Source organism: Schistocerca americana, chromosome 2, assembly GCF_021461395.2.
Source record: "Schistocerca americana isolate TAMUIC-IGC-003095 chromosome 2, iqSchAmer2.1, whole genome shotgun sequence".
Lineage (NCBI taxonomy): Eukaryota > Metazoa > Arthropoda > Insecta > Orthoptera > Acrididae > Schistocerca > Schistocerca americana.
The window spans coordinates 573,633,854-573,651,426 of NC_060120.1; the positions used below are offsets into that span (position 1 = coordinate 573,633,854).

The following is a 17,573-nucleotide window of genomic DNA, read 5'->3' on the forward strand; positions in this document are numbered from 1 at the left end:
TGTGGCAGTGGTATTGTAGGAGGAAATATTATGTGAAATGCATAGTCATACCTTGTTGGGCCATGGCGATAATATGAAGTGTGTCGGACAAAATTGATAGAAGGGAAGGAAGAATGATGTTGATCAATAGTTTAAAAATTGTGTAGAGTGTAGACAGTGTGTGGATTTGAATCAAGATTAGGGGCTGTTGCAGAGGTTGACAGAATTGATAGACCTGTTAGGACCATTCAGCTGAACGCCAGCAGGTAACCATATTGTGCTGACAATAATAGACGATTTTTCTTATTATACAGAGATGCCCGACAAGCAGGCAGTCACAGTCCCACAAGCAATGGTGAATAGGTAGATACTGAAGTTTGTGGTGCCGGGTATGGTAACTACGCACCAGGTGACAAACTTCATGCCAGACAAAATTAAGAGCGAGTCAACTTCACCCTCAGGCTAATGGAGGGACAGAATGAGTTCATCAGACTGTAGAAAGGAAATATGCTTGATTATTATGTGAATGCCCACCATTCAGACTGGAACACATATTTATCCATTGTAGGGAGTGTGTACAACTCTAAAGTACACACAAGCTCAAGATAGTCACCATTCGAGCTGGTGTATAGAAAAAAGATTCCATCACCGTTAAACATGATTGGATATAAATGAGGCAGGAATAGAGCATCAGTCTGAGAATTTGGAAGACAAGTGAGCGAAATATGGAGAAAAGTACAATGAACGAATAGAAAGACATTATAGAACCAAGAAGATGCGGTGAAGTGACTGAGAATGTTACTGCAGTATGAAATAGAACAAAAGGTTAGGTTCTTGAGTCCATATAGTCTGAAGGGGAAAATGAAGAGTTTTGTGACACGGTAGCAGGGCCCCTACCAAGTGACTGAGACCATTTCACTGTAAATGTAAAGCTACAACGGCCAACACGGTCATCAATTGTGCATGTTGTGTGTCTAGAGCCATTCAGTGGTGTACCAGAGTGATTCCATGGGCAGTGGAAATGAAAGTGAGGAAAGACTCAGGGAAATAGAAATGAGGGGATGAACTACAGAAATACCTCATGCTCAGTACGCATTGAGAAAATGGAAATAATTGATATGTATTGTGTTTTTGTGGTTTTAAGTGTTTTTTCTCTGGTGTGTAGTATAGGTTGTTAATGTTGTTTCATATAAGGTTGCATGTTTTTGTTAGGGTAGGATGTATCTATAGTGTATTGAGATGTGGCATGCTTCTTAGGGGAGTGGAGGTAATACTGGTCCTCAGGTTTCCATGTGTATAAAGGGCCAGAGGAGAAGAGTGCTAGATTTGGCAGTGCTGTAAGTCATAGTCAGAGGCAGAACAGGGGCACTTTAGAGTCATCACCTGGCTGAAAGAGTTACGTTTTCCAGGCAACAAGACTTAGTGTTATCCAGTACAGATGGTCATTGAGTTTAGTGTAGCGTAGAAAATTTTTGTAGACAGAGTTCTGGAACATTTTGAACAGTCCTAGTACTGGATTTCTCTGTATGTCCTGCGCAACACAGAAGCCCTACCACCTTGGCTGTATGGATTACCCAAGATCCATAAGAACAACGTTCCACTGAGAGCGATCGTTAGCACTCCTGGATCACCGACATATAAACTGGCAAAACACTTGGCCTCTCTGCTCCAGCCACACGTGGGGAAGACCGACACATACCTTAAGGACTCAGGACATTTCATTGAGAAGCTGAAGAAACTGAAACTTGCACCAAACGACATCTTGGTCAGCTTTGATGTTGTTTCGTTATTTACGAAAGTGCCACTCAGTGACGCTCTGGAGCACATCGGTTCCATTTTTCCGCAGGACATCAGAAAACTCTTCCATGCATGTCTCACCACGAGCTATTTCACGTGGAATGGAGATTTCTACGAACAGCTGGAAGGCGTCGCCATGGGTAGTCCTCTCAGTCCAGTGGTGGCCAACTTCTTCATGGAACAATTCGAAGCACAGGCACTGGACTCGGCGACTTGCAAACCTAAGGTGTGGTACAGGTACGTCGATGATACTTTCGTGGTGTGGAGCCATGGTGAAGAACAGCTCGGTGATGTCCTAAGACACTTGAACAGCCTCCATGCCAACATAACATTTACCATGGAAGTAGAAAAGGACAAGAAACTGCCATTTCTAGATGGGCTGGTCACAAGGGACGGCAAAAACCTGGGACACAGCATGTATCGAAAACCGACACACACGGACCGATACCTGCACAAACTGTCAAACCACCACCCGAGCCAGAAAAGAGGCATGATTAGTACGCTCGTAATGAGAGCAGGACAAATATGTGAGCCGCAACACCTCAAACGAGAAATGCAACACCTGGAAACTGTCCTGAGGAGCAATGGGTACTCCAAAAATTATATTAGAAGTGTAACAGAGCCAAACACTCAGCGAAGTAAGGAACCAGGAAAAGAAGTGTCGGGTACGGCCTTTCTGCCATACATTCCCAGAGTGACGGACAGAATCGGCCGTATATTGCGCAAACATGGCGTAAAGACGATTTTCAAACCAACAAGGAAGATCAAAGAGTGTCTTAGATCGGCGAAGGTAAAAGAGACCCACTTGCAATGTTGGGAATATACCATATACCATGCACATGCGGAAAAGTTTATGTCGAAATGACTGGACGATCCATCAACACCAGGATCAAATGTAATGTATTGCGAATACATAGAAAGAAGGATCCTTTATTGTATGATTATATAATAGCGGAACAAACACTGGTAGCAGTTACTTCTGTAAAATATCTGGGAGTATGCGTGCGGAACGATTTGAAGTGGAATGATCATATAAAATTAATTGTTGGTAAGGCGGGTACCAGGTTGAGATTCATTGGGAGAGTGCTTAGAAAATGTAGTCCATCAACAAAGGAGGTGGCTTACAAAACACTCGTTTGACCTATACTTGAGTATTGCTCATCAGTGTGGGATCCGTACCAGATCGGTCTGACGAAGGAGATAGAGAAGATCCAAAGAAGAGCGGCGCGTTTCATCACAGGGTTATTTGGTAACCGTGATAGTGTTACGGAGATGTTTAATAAACTCAAGTGGCAGACTCTGCAAGAGAGGCGCTCTGCATCGCGGTGTAGCTTGCTCGCCAGGTTTCGAGAGGGTGCGTTTCTAGATGAGGTAGCGAATATATTGCTTCCCCCTACTTATACCTCCCGAGGAGATCACGAATGTAAAATTAGAGAGATTAGAGCGCGCACGGAGGCTTTCAGACAGTCGTTCTTCCCGCGAACCATACGCGACTGGAACAGGAAAGGGAGGTAATGACAGTGGCACGTAAAGTGCCCTCCGCCACACACCGTTGGGTGGCTTGCGGAGTATAAATGTAGATGTAGATGTAGATGTAGAAAGAGCATAAGCGACATTGCAGGTTGGGGCAGGTGGACAAATTGGCCGTGGGAGAGCACGCACTGAATGAGACCGACCACGTAATAAAATTCGCCGACACGGAAGTTCTGGCTGTATAGAAGCACTATCACACGCGCTTGTTCAGAGAAGCTGTAGAAATACAAAAACACGCGAACAGTTTGAACAAGAAAGAGGAAAGCCTTAAGGTCAACGGATCCTGGCTTCCCGTACTGCAGCGAACGACCGTCGCAGGTAGCAAGAGGAGAACCGCACCGGAAATGACTGTGGAGAAGCCCTCGGACGTTGGTGCACCAGGTACATATAGTCTGCGCCCGCGAGCTCGGCTCCAGTTCACCACCGGCAATGGAGGGTGAAGCATTGACAATGCCAGCCACTCGTGCTGGCAAAACGTCAGAAAAATCATTAGATGAATGTCGGCTGAAGAACCCGAGACAGAAGCCAATAGGCAGTTTGTCAAAAATAGTCGACTTATTAGCAGAAGAACCTACTGTAGAATTTTGATAACATCATGAGCATTTGCTGTAATTCAAAATTGTGTACAATGTACTTTTTGTTTTGATTATTTTGTAGTTCTCTTTTTTCTGAAACACAGCAGCTGCTCACCAAACCTAATTTTAAGTTTTCATTTCTGGTAATTGTTTCTATAATAAAGTCATGTCACCCAATACACAAATAACTTGTAACTGAAATCAGATACACTCATGGGTACAACATCTCTTATTATAATGTTGAATGCAATTAATAAAACCTATCATGTGCACACATATCCTTACAGCTCAAGATATGCTATGTACCTTAAGTATATTTCACTGTAAATATACATCTGTACATAACTGCAGTCATTTTCTATGGTTTATTCGAAGAGCATAATTCTGAGAGACTCCAAAGAAAAAATGGACCGTGGCCAGCAGCTGTACACTGGCACCTGTTGGATATAAATTTAATGCTCTTGCCTGCGACACAGAAGAAACTAAAAAATTAGCAACCTTGTATTAGTAAATCAATAATTAAAATGTTATCTAAGTCACCAGAGACTAATGCTGGTCTTCAGAGCTGAAGATCTTGTATATCATGATATATTTAATGGTGTAGTGAATGTATTGTGAAAATTACTATTTACGGATTCTGATCCACTCAACTTTGATTCTGAAAAGATATCTGAATCTCCATGTGGAAGTAGCAGCTATGACTGTGAGCACCTGGCTGAAATTATTGCATCTTAAATCTGTGATATTTTCCTATTCGGGAAATTCGTGTTGGATATTGAAACCTGTCAGGTGTGATTTCTCCTTCTGGCAGATGTGTTGAAGGGGAAGGAAGAAGGATGAAGGAAAAGGAATGTGGTGAGGTTTAGGAAATGGAGAAAATTATGGAAGAGTTGCCCAGAACTCTGGCCCAGGGGAGACTTACCAGATGGGATGGGAAGGAAAAACTGATTGTTGGGGACTGCACCAGATGTGATTTGAAAACTTGAGAGCTTAAAGGCAGAAGATAGGATAATAATCTAGACAAGGATTACTGATAAAACCAAGTGCAGTAGTTAATAAGAGCAGAAAGCAAAGTACATTACATTTATTTATTATGTGTGGTGGTGGGGGGCAGGCAGGTCACAAAACAAAAGATATAGAAAATTCGAAGGGAGTGAAGAAAGGAATAGTCACTGAACGAAAAGGTTGAGACTGAACAAAGTAACGTAAACTAATGTCAGGTGGTTGCTCCACCTGTGTAGTTCTGAGAAACTGGTGTTGGTGGGAGAACCCAGGCAGCATGTGCGGTGAAACAGGTCATGACTTTCTTGTTGTAGACCGTAGAGCATGCAGAGAGTCTCATTGGTGTAAGTAATGTGACACACACTGTCCTACTTGGACAATAGTTTTTGGTATCTGCTGCTCTTATAGCCGATTAAGGGCCTACAATTCTCATTAAGTATTCACGAGAGTATTTAAATTCCATTGTCTTATTTTATTTCCTTTTCCGAATACTTAGTTCACTCATGATGTTGTTTTAAATAACTTCTATGTAACTGTATTTTATGGTAAATATGAGATGTGGACCTTGAATTCTCCTAATAGTAAATGGATTTTTTTTTAAAAAAATGCAGTTTATTACTGGATGGGCTCAGCAATGTGTCTAAACTTCTCTGTCCTTTGTCTCTCAGGTCCCTGGTCTTTATGCTCGTGACGAACTTGAAGCTGTTGTCTCTTCGTTGAGAGATGTTGCAGCCCAGGAGAACTATGTGGGAACTACATCTGCCTTTTTTGCTCAGAGTATGACAGTAAAAGTCATTCATTATATTATTTTCATATTTAATTCCTTATGCTGATATTCAAAATAAATGCATCACCCACTTTCAGATATCTTAGTTACTAGAGGTAATTAACTACTATAATAACAATAATTTCATGTGACTCATGTCCTAGTGCAAGTTTTTCACGTGGTTGCTACCTCATTGACTTGCACATTCGTAATCTACCCTAGTTACCAATAATTTTTGTTGATGTCTCCAGAAATACACAGCTAATAAGGTGTAGCATATTCATGAAAACATAAGCTGTAATCTATATCATCTCCATGTAAATACAATTAATAATGTGTATCTATATCCCAATGCCCATGAACTGAATGAAAGCAGTCTAAGACCTGCACTTGCAGATGTAAATACAATAGTGCACACGTAAAACATCTTGAAATCTCGTTGATACCAGTGGCTGCCTCCAATAACAAATGTTACTCAGAGCATTGTAGCATGACAACAGGCATAGAAAACTGAGGTAATTCCTCAATTTAAAAACCCCTTCCATCAGCTTCAGAGCAATGGATAGAAAATAAAATTAAAAAACATAGAATTGAAAGTTTATGTTTTACAGTTTCTGATGTACCACTCTTTCGAGATTCTGCTATGAATTTTAAATCTAATGTTAGAGAGATGCCAACATTGGTTTTGAGATCTTCCTGTTAGAGAAAGGAGAATGTAATGGTAAAAGACAGATTACATCATCAAAATACACACAACAAAAGACCTTTTGCATTACCCCAATTTCCAGAACCGCTGAAGATAGATGTTGATTGTGGATATTGTATCACAGACACAGTCCCTTTGACTATTCAGAGATGTTACTAAATCCGCCCAAAAATGTAAACAACCATTCATGAGCAGCACTTATTAGACAGACGGGTGCAGCAGCCAATCTGTTCTAGTCATTCCACCAGGAAGAAGGTGCACGGCTCATGTTGTCCGTAGTTCAACGATGCCTAGACGGTCAATACCACGGTTCGATTGCGTCCGCGTTGTTACTTTGTGCCAGGAAGGGCTCTCAACAAGGGAAGTGTCCAGGCATCTCGGAGTGAACCAAAACAATGTTGTTCGGATGTGGAGGAGCTACATAGTGACAGGAACTGTCAATGACATGCCTCGAAGGAAGAATGATGGTTCTCTAGGGCATTCAGTTTACCAGAAACCCACTCACACTGATTTGTACCTGCAAGCATCGAGTTGCCATCACCCATTGCAAACCATGAGTTAGCTTAAAACACTTGTTCATAGAGCTCATACTGTCTCAGATATAGATAGCTTACCTCAAAAACTCGCCCATCTAAAGACAGTATTCAGCAAAAATGGGTATTCCATCCAGCAGATTAACAGGGCACTAACAGTTAAAACTAAGTAGCAGGAAATGAATAAAGAGGAGAACATGGCGGAACAATCTTTAGCTTTTCTCCCTTTTGTTGGCAACACTTTGTTTAAAATAGCAAGAATCCTCCGAAAATTTCAGGTAAAAGTGGTTTTCCGCCCACCATCGAAGATTGCAGACCTTGTGGGATCAGTTAAGGACAATCTGTTACTACGAAAGTCTGGAATTTACAAGATACCATGCCAGTGTGGTATGGCTTACATAGGTCAAACCACACGCACCGTGAAAGAATGCTGCACTGAACATCAACGTTACACCCGCCTTTTGCAGTCAAGCAAGTCCACTATTGCTGAACATTGTATTTCTACTGGATATTCAACAGATTATGAGAAAACAATGATTTTGTCCAAAGCAACGTCTTTCTGGGACTCCATTATTAAAGAATCCGTAGAAATACCACTGGCAGAAAATCTGTTAAACCGTGACAGTGGCTACCAGCTGGACAGCGCATGGAATCCCATCATCTCCACGATTTGCTCTAATTGAAGACGACAGACTGTGTCGACGGCCGCGGCAAACAGCAACGCACAGGGTGACAGTTCTGCTATTCCACCAGTGAGCGCGCTGCCGGCGGGCAGTGTGGTTCATCTATCAAGTTTTCGACGCAGTTACAGTACGCTATATATTGTGGAATGGAGGACGTTTTCGCCAGTCTGCAACGGCCCACCTGACGATGACTGGCAAGTGTCCAGTTGAAATATTGTGCGAAGTATTGAACGACGACTGGGTGCAAGCCCGTAATTTGTTTGAACAGTCAATTTGCCGGGAAAATTTTAAAATTCAAATCAGACCACTGAAATGTTTGCTGGGTTCATATAGGTGATAACAGACTGATTGTCATGTGACTTAATACAAGGTGGGTTGATGGCATTGGGAAACATGCAGCAGTAACATAGTTGTAGACTGTAATTCACTGCAAAATCTAGAGTAGCATATTGATATCATAGCAATTATATTAGCAGAACTAACAATAAATGGAGCTTGCACAGTACCTGTAGATGGAAAATGAGCCATTTTTATGTATGCTAATCTTTGTGCTACAGAGCTATGTATCATCTGAGACTGAGGGACTTGTAGTGAGGGGTAATGACTTGTGTACTTTGAAACCTATTATAAAGCTGTGGCATGGCTCCTTCCAGCTGCAGATGCACCATGCAGTGATTCTAACATATCTTCATGTTTTGGGCATCACTCTGATGCAAGAGTTCCTCTCCAGGAAGAGGACCAAGCATTTTACATTGATCGTAATATTTGACTATGACAACACTATCTTATCCTTTTTCTCCATGATTTTATTTTAGGCTAACTGGTGGTGATAGCACAATTTCTTCAAACGTCCTTCATATATCCAGTGAAATAACATGTACTCTTTGTGAAGTGATTAAGTTATTTTGATAATGTTTCCAGGAGTCCAGAGAAATCTCCATGTGGTGTTAATGATGGATATTATGAATCCATCATTTTCACGAATCTTTGAAAGCAATCCTGCCTTACACAAAAAGTGTAGCATTTTGTGGCTTGAAAGCTGGAGTAGGCAAAGCTTACGAGCCATTCCTCAAATGTTGCTTTCCAGGTAGGTTGCCACTCTTAATTTTAAATAAACAAATAATTTTTAACTGAATAAAAAACATTATATTGTGTATTGCAATTCCTCTGAGCGTAAGTATATGTAAAAAAAATTATTGTGTTTTATTTGATCAGGGATGAAAAATTTGAATCAGTTGATACAAGAGGCACTCAGACAAACAGTGGAATTGATGAAAAACTTCTGAATGGTTTTGCAGCTATTCATGAACAAGCTTCAGAAAAACTGAAAACACCCATGCGCTACCTTCATTTTGTTCAAACATTTCTTCAGATCTATAACAAAAAATATTCTTCCAGTGTCCAACAACAGGAAAGATTGAAGGTGAGTACTGTTCTCTTAAGAATAATTTTAATTTTCTGTATACAGAAGTTTGCATTATCATCTATTTCAGCTGGAAAAGGTAGCACAAAAATGAATATTACAACTCTTGATTGCACATGTAATTGAGTCTACCCAAACTGACACAGACTGTAATGTATAGATCTTTTATGAATATTGTCATTGTTAACAGTTCTGAATACATGTCTCAAGTGAATGGGATGGATAGCAAAAGTCCTGTCAAAATGCATAAAGACCATAAGTCACATACTGCCTCTTCCTTTAATATAATTTTTTTCATTTCTTTAAAAAATGGCAGACCTCTTTCACCTCTCTGTTATGTATTGAGCTGTAAGATTTATTTACATTAAGACACTATGAGGATGCATGGTTGGATTAATGGCTTTACAGATGCTTTTGTTAAAAAAAATTGTAAGTATGTGAAATCATTAGAATTATAGTCTGATTATTTGGGTACATATATAGTAATGCACAGAGGCATCAAGGGTGCAACCAGCCCTTCTCTTCCATGGTAGTAGTAGTAGTTTTAGTCAGCTGTACATCACTTTTATCCTGTGTTTTGATATGCCTTGGTTTTAAAACAATGAAAATAATGTAATTTATAGATACAGGCATTTACATACTTGAAGGTCTCATTTGACAAGGATGAAATAGATAAGTTGGTTGTGGCTTTAATAGTAGGAACCGTCCCGCCATATGCCTGAAGTAATTCGAGGCAGCCAAGGAAAACGTAACTAAAGTTGGCTGAGTGAAGACTGTGGAACGTCCACCCTCCTGAACAAAAAAACAGTCTGTTTAAAACAGTACTACCTAATTCAGTTGATCCCTAGTGTACAATAGTATTTTGCAAAGAAATTATAGAATAATGTAAAAAGTTAGAGCTATACTGTTCATTCATTTCATAGTACCGATCACTGCACACATCATGCACACTATACACACATTATTTCATAATGTAACATTCATACATTATCAGTTGATATCAAGGCAACATGTTTGGTTTCAGTTTTGTGTATGGTAAATTCCCATTTAGAGGAGATGAGTCATAAATAGGCACAACAAAAAGACCGTCAGAAAATGAGCTTTTGGCTAACAAGGCCTCCATCAGAGATAAAACACACACACACTCACACACACATATATACATGCACACACGTCTCATACACACATGATGGCTGCAGTCTCTGGCAGCCAGAGACTGTGGTCATGTGTGTGTGAGTTGCATTTGCATGAGTGTGTTCATTCGTGTGTGTATTTGTGTGTGTGTTTTATCTCCAATGAAGGCCTTGCTGGTCGAAAGCTCATTTTCTGACAGTCTTTTTGTTGTGTCTATCTGAAACTCAGCATCTCCGCTATATGGTGAGTAGTAACTAACCTTTTCATAATATTGTTACATTCCAACCTGGATTTTCCATTGTTGTAAATTCTGATTTTGTACTTGAAAACTTCCTTTTTTGAATTTTATGTATATTCTCTCTTGGTAAATGTAAGTTCCATCTAGTTCTTGTACCATGGTCATCAACACCTTTGTTCAGTGTCTCTTTTGATGTACACAACTGATTGGTTAATGTACTGGCATGGTGTGGTTAAAATCCCCAGTATTTTGAACAGGTATTTGCTATGAGCTAGCCTTATGCTTTTGAGTATTATTCTTATTACTCTTTTCTGTAGTTTGAAAATTGTGTTTTTATTTTCTGCATTTGTTCCCCAGAAAAGAATTCCTGATTGTACATGTGATACATATCAACAGTATGTAACTAAAGACACTGGCTATATACATTAGCAACTGGATTCTAAGGACATAACATGCTGATGACATCCTGTTTGCAACTATCTTGGTGTGCTCACACCACTTCAGTTGGGAATTGATAGTCTTTCGTTGAAATTTTGTTCATTACATTGTTTATAGTGGTGCTATCTACATTTAATTTAATGGTGATACTTTTCCTCTTCAAGCTGAAATTCATGGCATTTGTTTCTTTTTTTATATTTAATGTCACTTTATTGCATCTTGACCAATTCTTATCTTACTTGAGCATTTCATTTGTTTTTTCTGCAAGTAGTTCTTTTGTTTTCTCAGTGACTGTAATACTACTGTCACCAGAAAAGAGAATATTTTCCCTACGATAAACACTATTGTGTTACTGATAAATATCCTGGACAGTATTGGTCCTAATATGCTCCCCTGAGAAATTTACTTTGGTTCTGATAAGTGTTTTACTGTAAGTTTAACTTTGTTAGAGGTTTGTGTTATCTCTGCCCTTTGTGCCGTATATGCTAGGTATGATCAGAACCAGTTATTAGCTAAGCATTTTATTCCTAATGATTCTACCTTATTCAGTAGAATTTTGTGGTCAACAGATTACAAGTTTTACTTGTTTCCCATTATTATTGTGCAGAGTTTTATAGTTTAATACCGAAGTGAAAAAGTCATTAAGACCATTAGTTTTTGTTGTCATTGATCATTTAATGATCAACTTCCCATAGTTGAGGCATATGTGAACAAAAAGAAAGCATCAAGTATTGGTGGGCATATGTGTGGCATACACTTTAGAAATTCACTGAATTCTTGTTATTTTCATAGTATTTTAAAGTGTCAATCAGCATTTCATTAAAACTGTTTATGATTGAAAGCTATATTATAGAGTGAGAGAATATTGAAAGTTTCAGATTGTGGATAAAGTTGTATTAATTATTCTCACTGCACATGTTGTGCCAGTTACCTAAAAAATCAAAGCTTTTGGTCATATCCAGCATTGACTTTGTCAGGAAAACAAATGACAGTCAAAAAGTAACCAGTCACACAGATGTAAATTAGCATAGTAATGCCAACCTAACCAGAGATTACAGTGGCTCCAATGGTGGTACACATCTGTAGCACCACAGAGTATAATACGAGACATATTCCTTTACAGTCAGTTGGAATCAAGCACCAGTTCCATATCTATTAGAGCTACTGACATGAATTCTGTTTTCTACAACCTCATTATAGATTTAGTCTCAATAACTTGAGACATGGGCAGGTATATGTTTCTCTACTTAAGAAACATCTTGTACATGTATGACAACAGCAGATTTATCTACTTGATGTGTCAGTGATATTGTGTACATTCCTGGCAAACTGTCTGAGTTGACTATCTCATGTATCTAATGCCACTCTATGGGACAGACTATTTTCATTATACCTTCAATCGTGAACATAGCAGTGCATGTTGTGTACACTATTTAGTCTGTCAACATCCCTTGAAAGGACATTTAAAGCTTTGTCTATGTGTACATTGCCAATTTATGATAGGAAGGGGATGTCAACACATGAAGTTACCTGCTAAATTGGTATACATGCATGATCATTATGGGCATTACTCCCATATTCAGTTGCTATAATGAGACACAAAAATTGAAAGTATCCACTGTGGAGGCTGCATGTGTTCAATGACACCAGTTGATGTTGATATCCACAAATAATGACCTGTAGGCACCCAATGATAATGCAACAAAACTGTGACCTGCCTTTTTGGTGGTAACTGAGAGGGCTGTGCCGTCTCAGACAGTAAATAATTATTTCCATAGAATCAATTTGGCCTTTAGTCATCCATTACAAAGAACAGTACAAATCTCACAGCACTTTGGAGCATGAAGATGGACAGTGGAACTTCTGAGGTTGTCCACTTGCACAGATGATGTCACAGTTTAACAAGAGGGACGGAGGGTCAAATTAACAAATGAAACAACAGGAATAAGATTATATTAAGGGAAGGCAAACATGAGACATGGCATGCAGCAACATTCAGTGCTTTCCTGTTCTTAGTCACATAAATGATTCACTCAGGACATTACTCTTCAAAAAATGTAGTGTTTGCTGATCAAACAAGTATATTAACAAAGGGCCTGTAACTTCCATACCACGCACAGCCAGGAGAATAATGGTACACTTCTAACAGCTAAACCCTTAGTCTTACAAAAACACATATTAACCGCAGCAAAGGAAAATTCTATCTAGAAAACTAATAAATTTTGGACAGAATTGCTGGCCTATACTTCAGGAGGTTAAATCTTTAGCACTTCCTATAGCCACACTTATGTGATAATAGTATCCCAGTATTCAGAACATTAGTTCCTTCTCTGGGTAGAAGAGAGATAGAGAGTGGAGAAGGATAAAAAGGAAAGATAAGTCACTCACATGCCAGTATGGGATGAACACATGTGCAGTGATGACAACGATAGGCAAAGATCCATATCCAACAGTCCTGTTTTGTATTTATTAGTTTTTGTGATTGTATTATCTTTCATACAATGGAGCACTTTCCTTACATCTTCTTATGTTCTGCCTGTGTGCTAACTGCAGTTCATCACTGTCATCTGTTCCATCATTTAGTTCAGTCAATGAAGGAAAATTAGGGGAAACATTTGTGTTGTCACAGATTCTTGTACTCTTGTAGGAGTGAATGTTATGAACAACTTAGTAAAAATCCTGACCAATAAACTGTGAGTGTAGTGGTGGAGCACCATTCATAGGTCTCTATTTTATGTTTTTCTTGATTGTTATAAAAACTGCAAATTCTAGCAAAAATTTATCCCGGCACAAAGTTAAAACAAATTAAATTTCTCTGGGAGTAATATTTTTCACATTGCAAGGGATGGAAGAACTGCAAATTACTAACAATAATATCAATAGAGAAATAACACAGCTGAGTGGCTGCAATTAATTGTTCAATACATTTACCCAGGTTTTGACATCTCTAAGGATGTCTTCATCAGAATGAAAATTTAGAAGCCCTATGATACATAGAAAATCAGTTTGATAGAAACATTAACCAAGATCAAAACTGTCATTACACAGAATGGTTACTCACATAAAGTTATATTGCGAGAAGGTAGTAGTCAAAGTTTGGAGCAGGCATGCTCAAGTCAAATTAAAAATTTAAAAATTAAAAAAGCATTCCAGTCTTTGATATATACACCTTTGCAAGGAACAACATCAGACTAAACGGCCCAGTACCTTACATTGCAGTTATGAAAACAAGACATAAGTTGCACCATCTGTCACACATGGACAGTGACATATGCCCATTTGAGACATTATAAAAGAAATAATCAAATTAAACGACAGTTGCTCGTGAAAAAACAAAATTCAAAGGATGAGAGTGTAATGTATTTTTGAAAAAACCAAGTAGTAAGGTAAATGAAGTACAACTAAGAGCCATCTGTTAGGCTTTGCTGAAATGCCCATTATGTAAAGTACAGAGGATTGTAGAATATTTACACAAATAGCCGCACAGTCCAAAAAGATCTGCATGAAGGCAGCCTTAACAGTACACATACCGTATATATCAGATCTGAAGAAAAAGATGTTTTTTTTTCTTCAAATCTCAAACAGTTGTGTGCTATTAAAGTTTCCTTCATGCACATCTTTTAGGGCTGCACAGCTGTTTGTAAATATTCTATGATACTCTGCGCTTTACACAATGGGCATTTTAGATAAGCCTAATAGATGGCTCTTAGTTGTACTTCACTTACTTGAGTACTTGGTATTTTCAAAACTACATTACACTCTCATCCTTTGAATTTTGTTTTTTATAAGTAACTGTTGTTTAATTTGATTATTTCTGTTATACTGTCTCAAATGGGCATGTCCAAGCTTGATAGATGGCACAACTTGTGTGTTGTTTTCATGGCAGCAATGTAAGCTACTGGGAAGCTTAGTCTGATGTTGTTTCCTGCAAGGTGTACATACCAAAGGCTGGAACACTTGTAATTATTGAGTTGACTTGAGCATGTCTGCTCCAAACTTTGACTACTGCTTTTTCACAGAGTAACTTTATGTAGGTAGCCTTTCTATGTTATAACATTTTTGATCTTGGTTAATGTTTCTGTCGAATTTATTTTCTACATATTACTTCATAGGGCTTTTAAATTTTCATTCTGATGAAGACATTGTTAGAGATGTTGAAACCTAGGTTTAATGCATTAAACAATTAGTTGCAACTGGTTGGCTGTGTTATTTCGCCATCAAAACTTATATATAGTTGCTGAAAGACAGCCTGTGAAAATAATGTTTTAATGGTATAAAATTAACATATATTTTTAAATGCAGGGGGGTTAAGAACAAATATTGAATATTAAGGGGTAAATTGTGTTCTGGAGGTGTAACAGGATGGATAGGCGGGGTGAAGGTTAGAAGTGTGAGGAAAAGTAGGTTGCTGGATTATGTAATTCTCTCCTTCATAAGTCTGCAAAATGAAGAGTGAGCAGGAAATTCCCCATTTTCTCTACCATGTTACATCACAAAAATCAACTACATTGTGTTTCACGAAGTTACGCCAACCCATCTGCAGCTCGCCTTATGAGCTGTGCAATTGGGTGTGATGGTGTTTATTTTCCCCAAAGTAGATTAACACTATATGGAATACAGAAATAAATTACTAATAATATTAGTGTAACAAATGCGAAATGAATCTCTACACACTCTTCTACAATGCTAAAGGGTTCCTGAATGGAAGAGATTTATGCAGTCTACCAGTAACACAATTAATGGTGAGAAAAATCCAGTAACTTTCTGCTCATTAATTAATTCACCAACAAGTCATTACAACATATTTCCATGGCTTTAGAATAAGCTGCCAATGACAGACAGCAGAGAGATGCTCCATTTACTAATACAATCTGTTTGCCATCAACACTACATAGGTCATTGTCACCATCACACTTACAAATTTAGCACTTCACAGCCACAGTTTATAGAAATGTAATTTATATAAAAGCTCACTTAACAACTGCAAATAAGTATTCACTTAATGAATTTAAAGTAACTCCACTATGTAAACATGAGCTCAGTGTTGTTATTTTGTCTGCTTATGTAAAAGAAATGGCCAGGAAATGCTGGGGAGATATAGTCCATCTGTAAACTGAAAATTGAGCAGCAGTTTTTGGTGTAGGAAGTCACTTTTCCTGGAAGAACACTACAACTGCTGTACAGGATGACTAAGAATCAATTTCTCTGCTAGCAGTGTGAAAAAGTGATAGAGATTTACACAGATTCTGTCCACATATTTTTCTTGAGTTTATGTTATTAGCAACTCATATTTGTGTTCAATGTAGTGTTAACACATCCCTTTCAGGAATGTCGGTGCACTGCATTGCTAAGGATTTAGAAAGAGCTGCAGAAGTCTTAGTATAAATTTGAAAAATTTCCTGAAACTATATTTTGCCACTGACTGGACTAATTTGGCAATTCTTTCACTACTTCAGTAATCTTCCTCTCATGTTCAGGGCCTCCTTTTCCTTCTTTACAGACCTTTTTCGGTATTCAGTGACCCTTTCTCTTAGTTTTTCATTTTGTTTTCTCATATTTAGAGATCCACTTTCTTTGTTAGGGCATCTTTTTTTCTTTATTTGGATGCTGTTTGTCTGTGTCCAGGCATAATTATTCTTTAATTGGTGACCCCTTTTCTCTATTTTTTAATATTTTCCTTAGTGTTTTATTCTCTAGTTTTTGTTTGGCTATATTTTTTCATTGTTTTTCAGTACACTTTCATTGTTTGGCTATCTCCTTCCATTGTTAAACAGTCTTCTCTCTTTCCTCCCCCCCCCCCCCCCCCCCCTCTCACTCTGCTCTACAATAATTATTACTTATCAATGGACCAATCTTTCTTGTATGATTACTGTTTTTCTGCATTTAGCAATCTTCACCCAATTTCCTACAGTTTTATTTTCTGTTCAGAAGTGTTAATAGTATATTTAATGACTATTTCTCCTTTCAGTTTTACATTCTTGTTTTTTGCACATTATCTTAGTTGCCAGTTTGCTTGTGTGCAAGAAGGGTTCAGCTTTTTTCATTATTTTATGATCTTTCTTATGTCTTCAGTGATTTTCCTCGATGTTCAGTTCCTTTCTCCTTATCCTTTTTTGTATTACTGACCACTGGTGTAGGGACACAGAAATCCTACATGTATTATTATCATTGTATGAAAGGGCAAACTCTTATAGCAGAACTACTTAAAGGGGTGGAGGATCATGAATTTACATCAGAAAAGGAACACAGTTCAAATGAAGACATGACCTCAGTACAGTAATTAAGACAAACACTTTGAAATATCAGCTATTGAATTAACAGGGCTTGATATCACCAAGAAATTAATCATTTTGTGTGTGTATAGATCTCCCAGTGGTAGTGTGGACACTTTTTTCAGTAAATTAACAGAAGTACTAGATAAAGTCTCAAGTACAAAAGTCATCATAATTTTGTGTGGGGACATTAACAGCAACACTACTATCATAAATGAATCCAGCAGTACCTTCATAAACATCCTTCAAAGGTTTGGCATGTCCCTATTGGTCAATAGAGCAACAAGGGTTACTACAATGACTGCGTCAGTAATTGACCATGTGGCCACAAACATGGACAGGGAAAAAAGTGATGTAGCTGTAAAAGATCTCGGACTACCAGAGCATATATGTCAAATAACAACAGTAAAATTAGGCATCGAATCATTCTCTAAACTAAAAGCCTACAAATGACATCTATCAGAAATCAAAATTAAAGATTTTGCAAAAGAACT

General features: G+C 38.3%; 1 protein-coding gene across 1 annotated transcript in view; it reads left to right on the forward strand.

The window, feature by feature from the left end:
• Positions 1-17,573, forward strand: part of LOC124594191 (cytoplasmic dynein 2 heavy chain 1) — a 786,854-nt gene that overhangs the window by 519,700 nt on the left and 249,581 nt on the right. Inside the window, exons 47-49 of the mRNA XM_047132551.1 lie at positions 5,555-5,663; positions 8,496-8,661; positions 8,790-8,997. Of these exons, the coding sequence (XP_046988507.1) occupies positions 5,555-5,663; positions 8,496-8,661; positions 8,790-8,997 (483 nt within the window). The remainder of the gene's footprint in view (positions 1-5,554; positions 5,664-8,495; positions 8,662-8,789; positions 8,998-17,573) is intronic.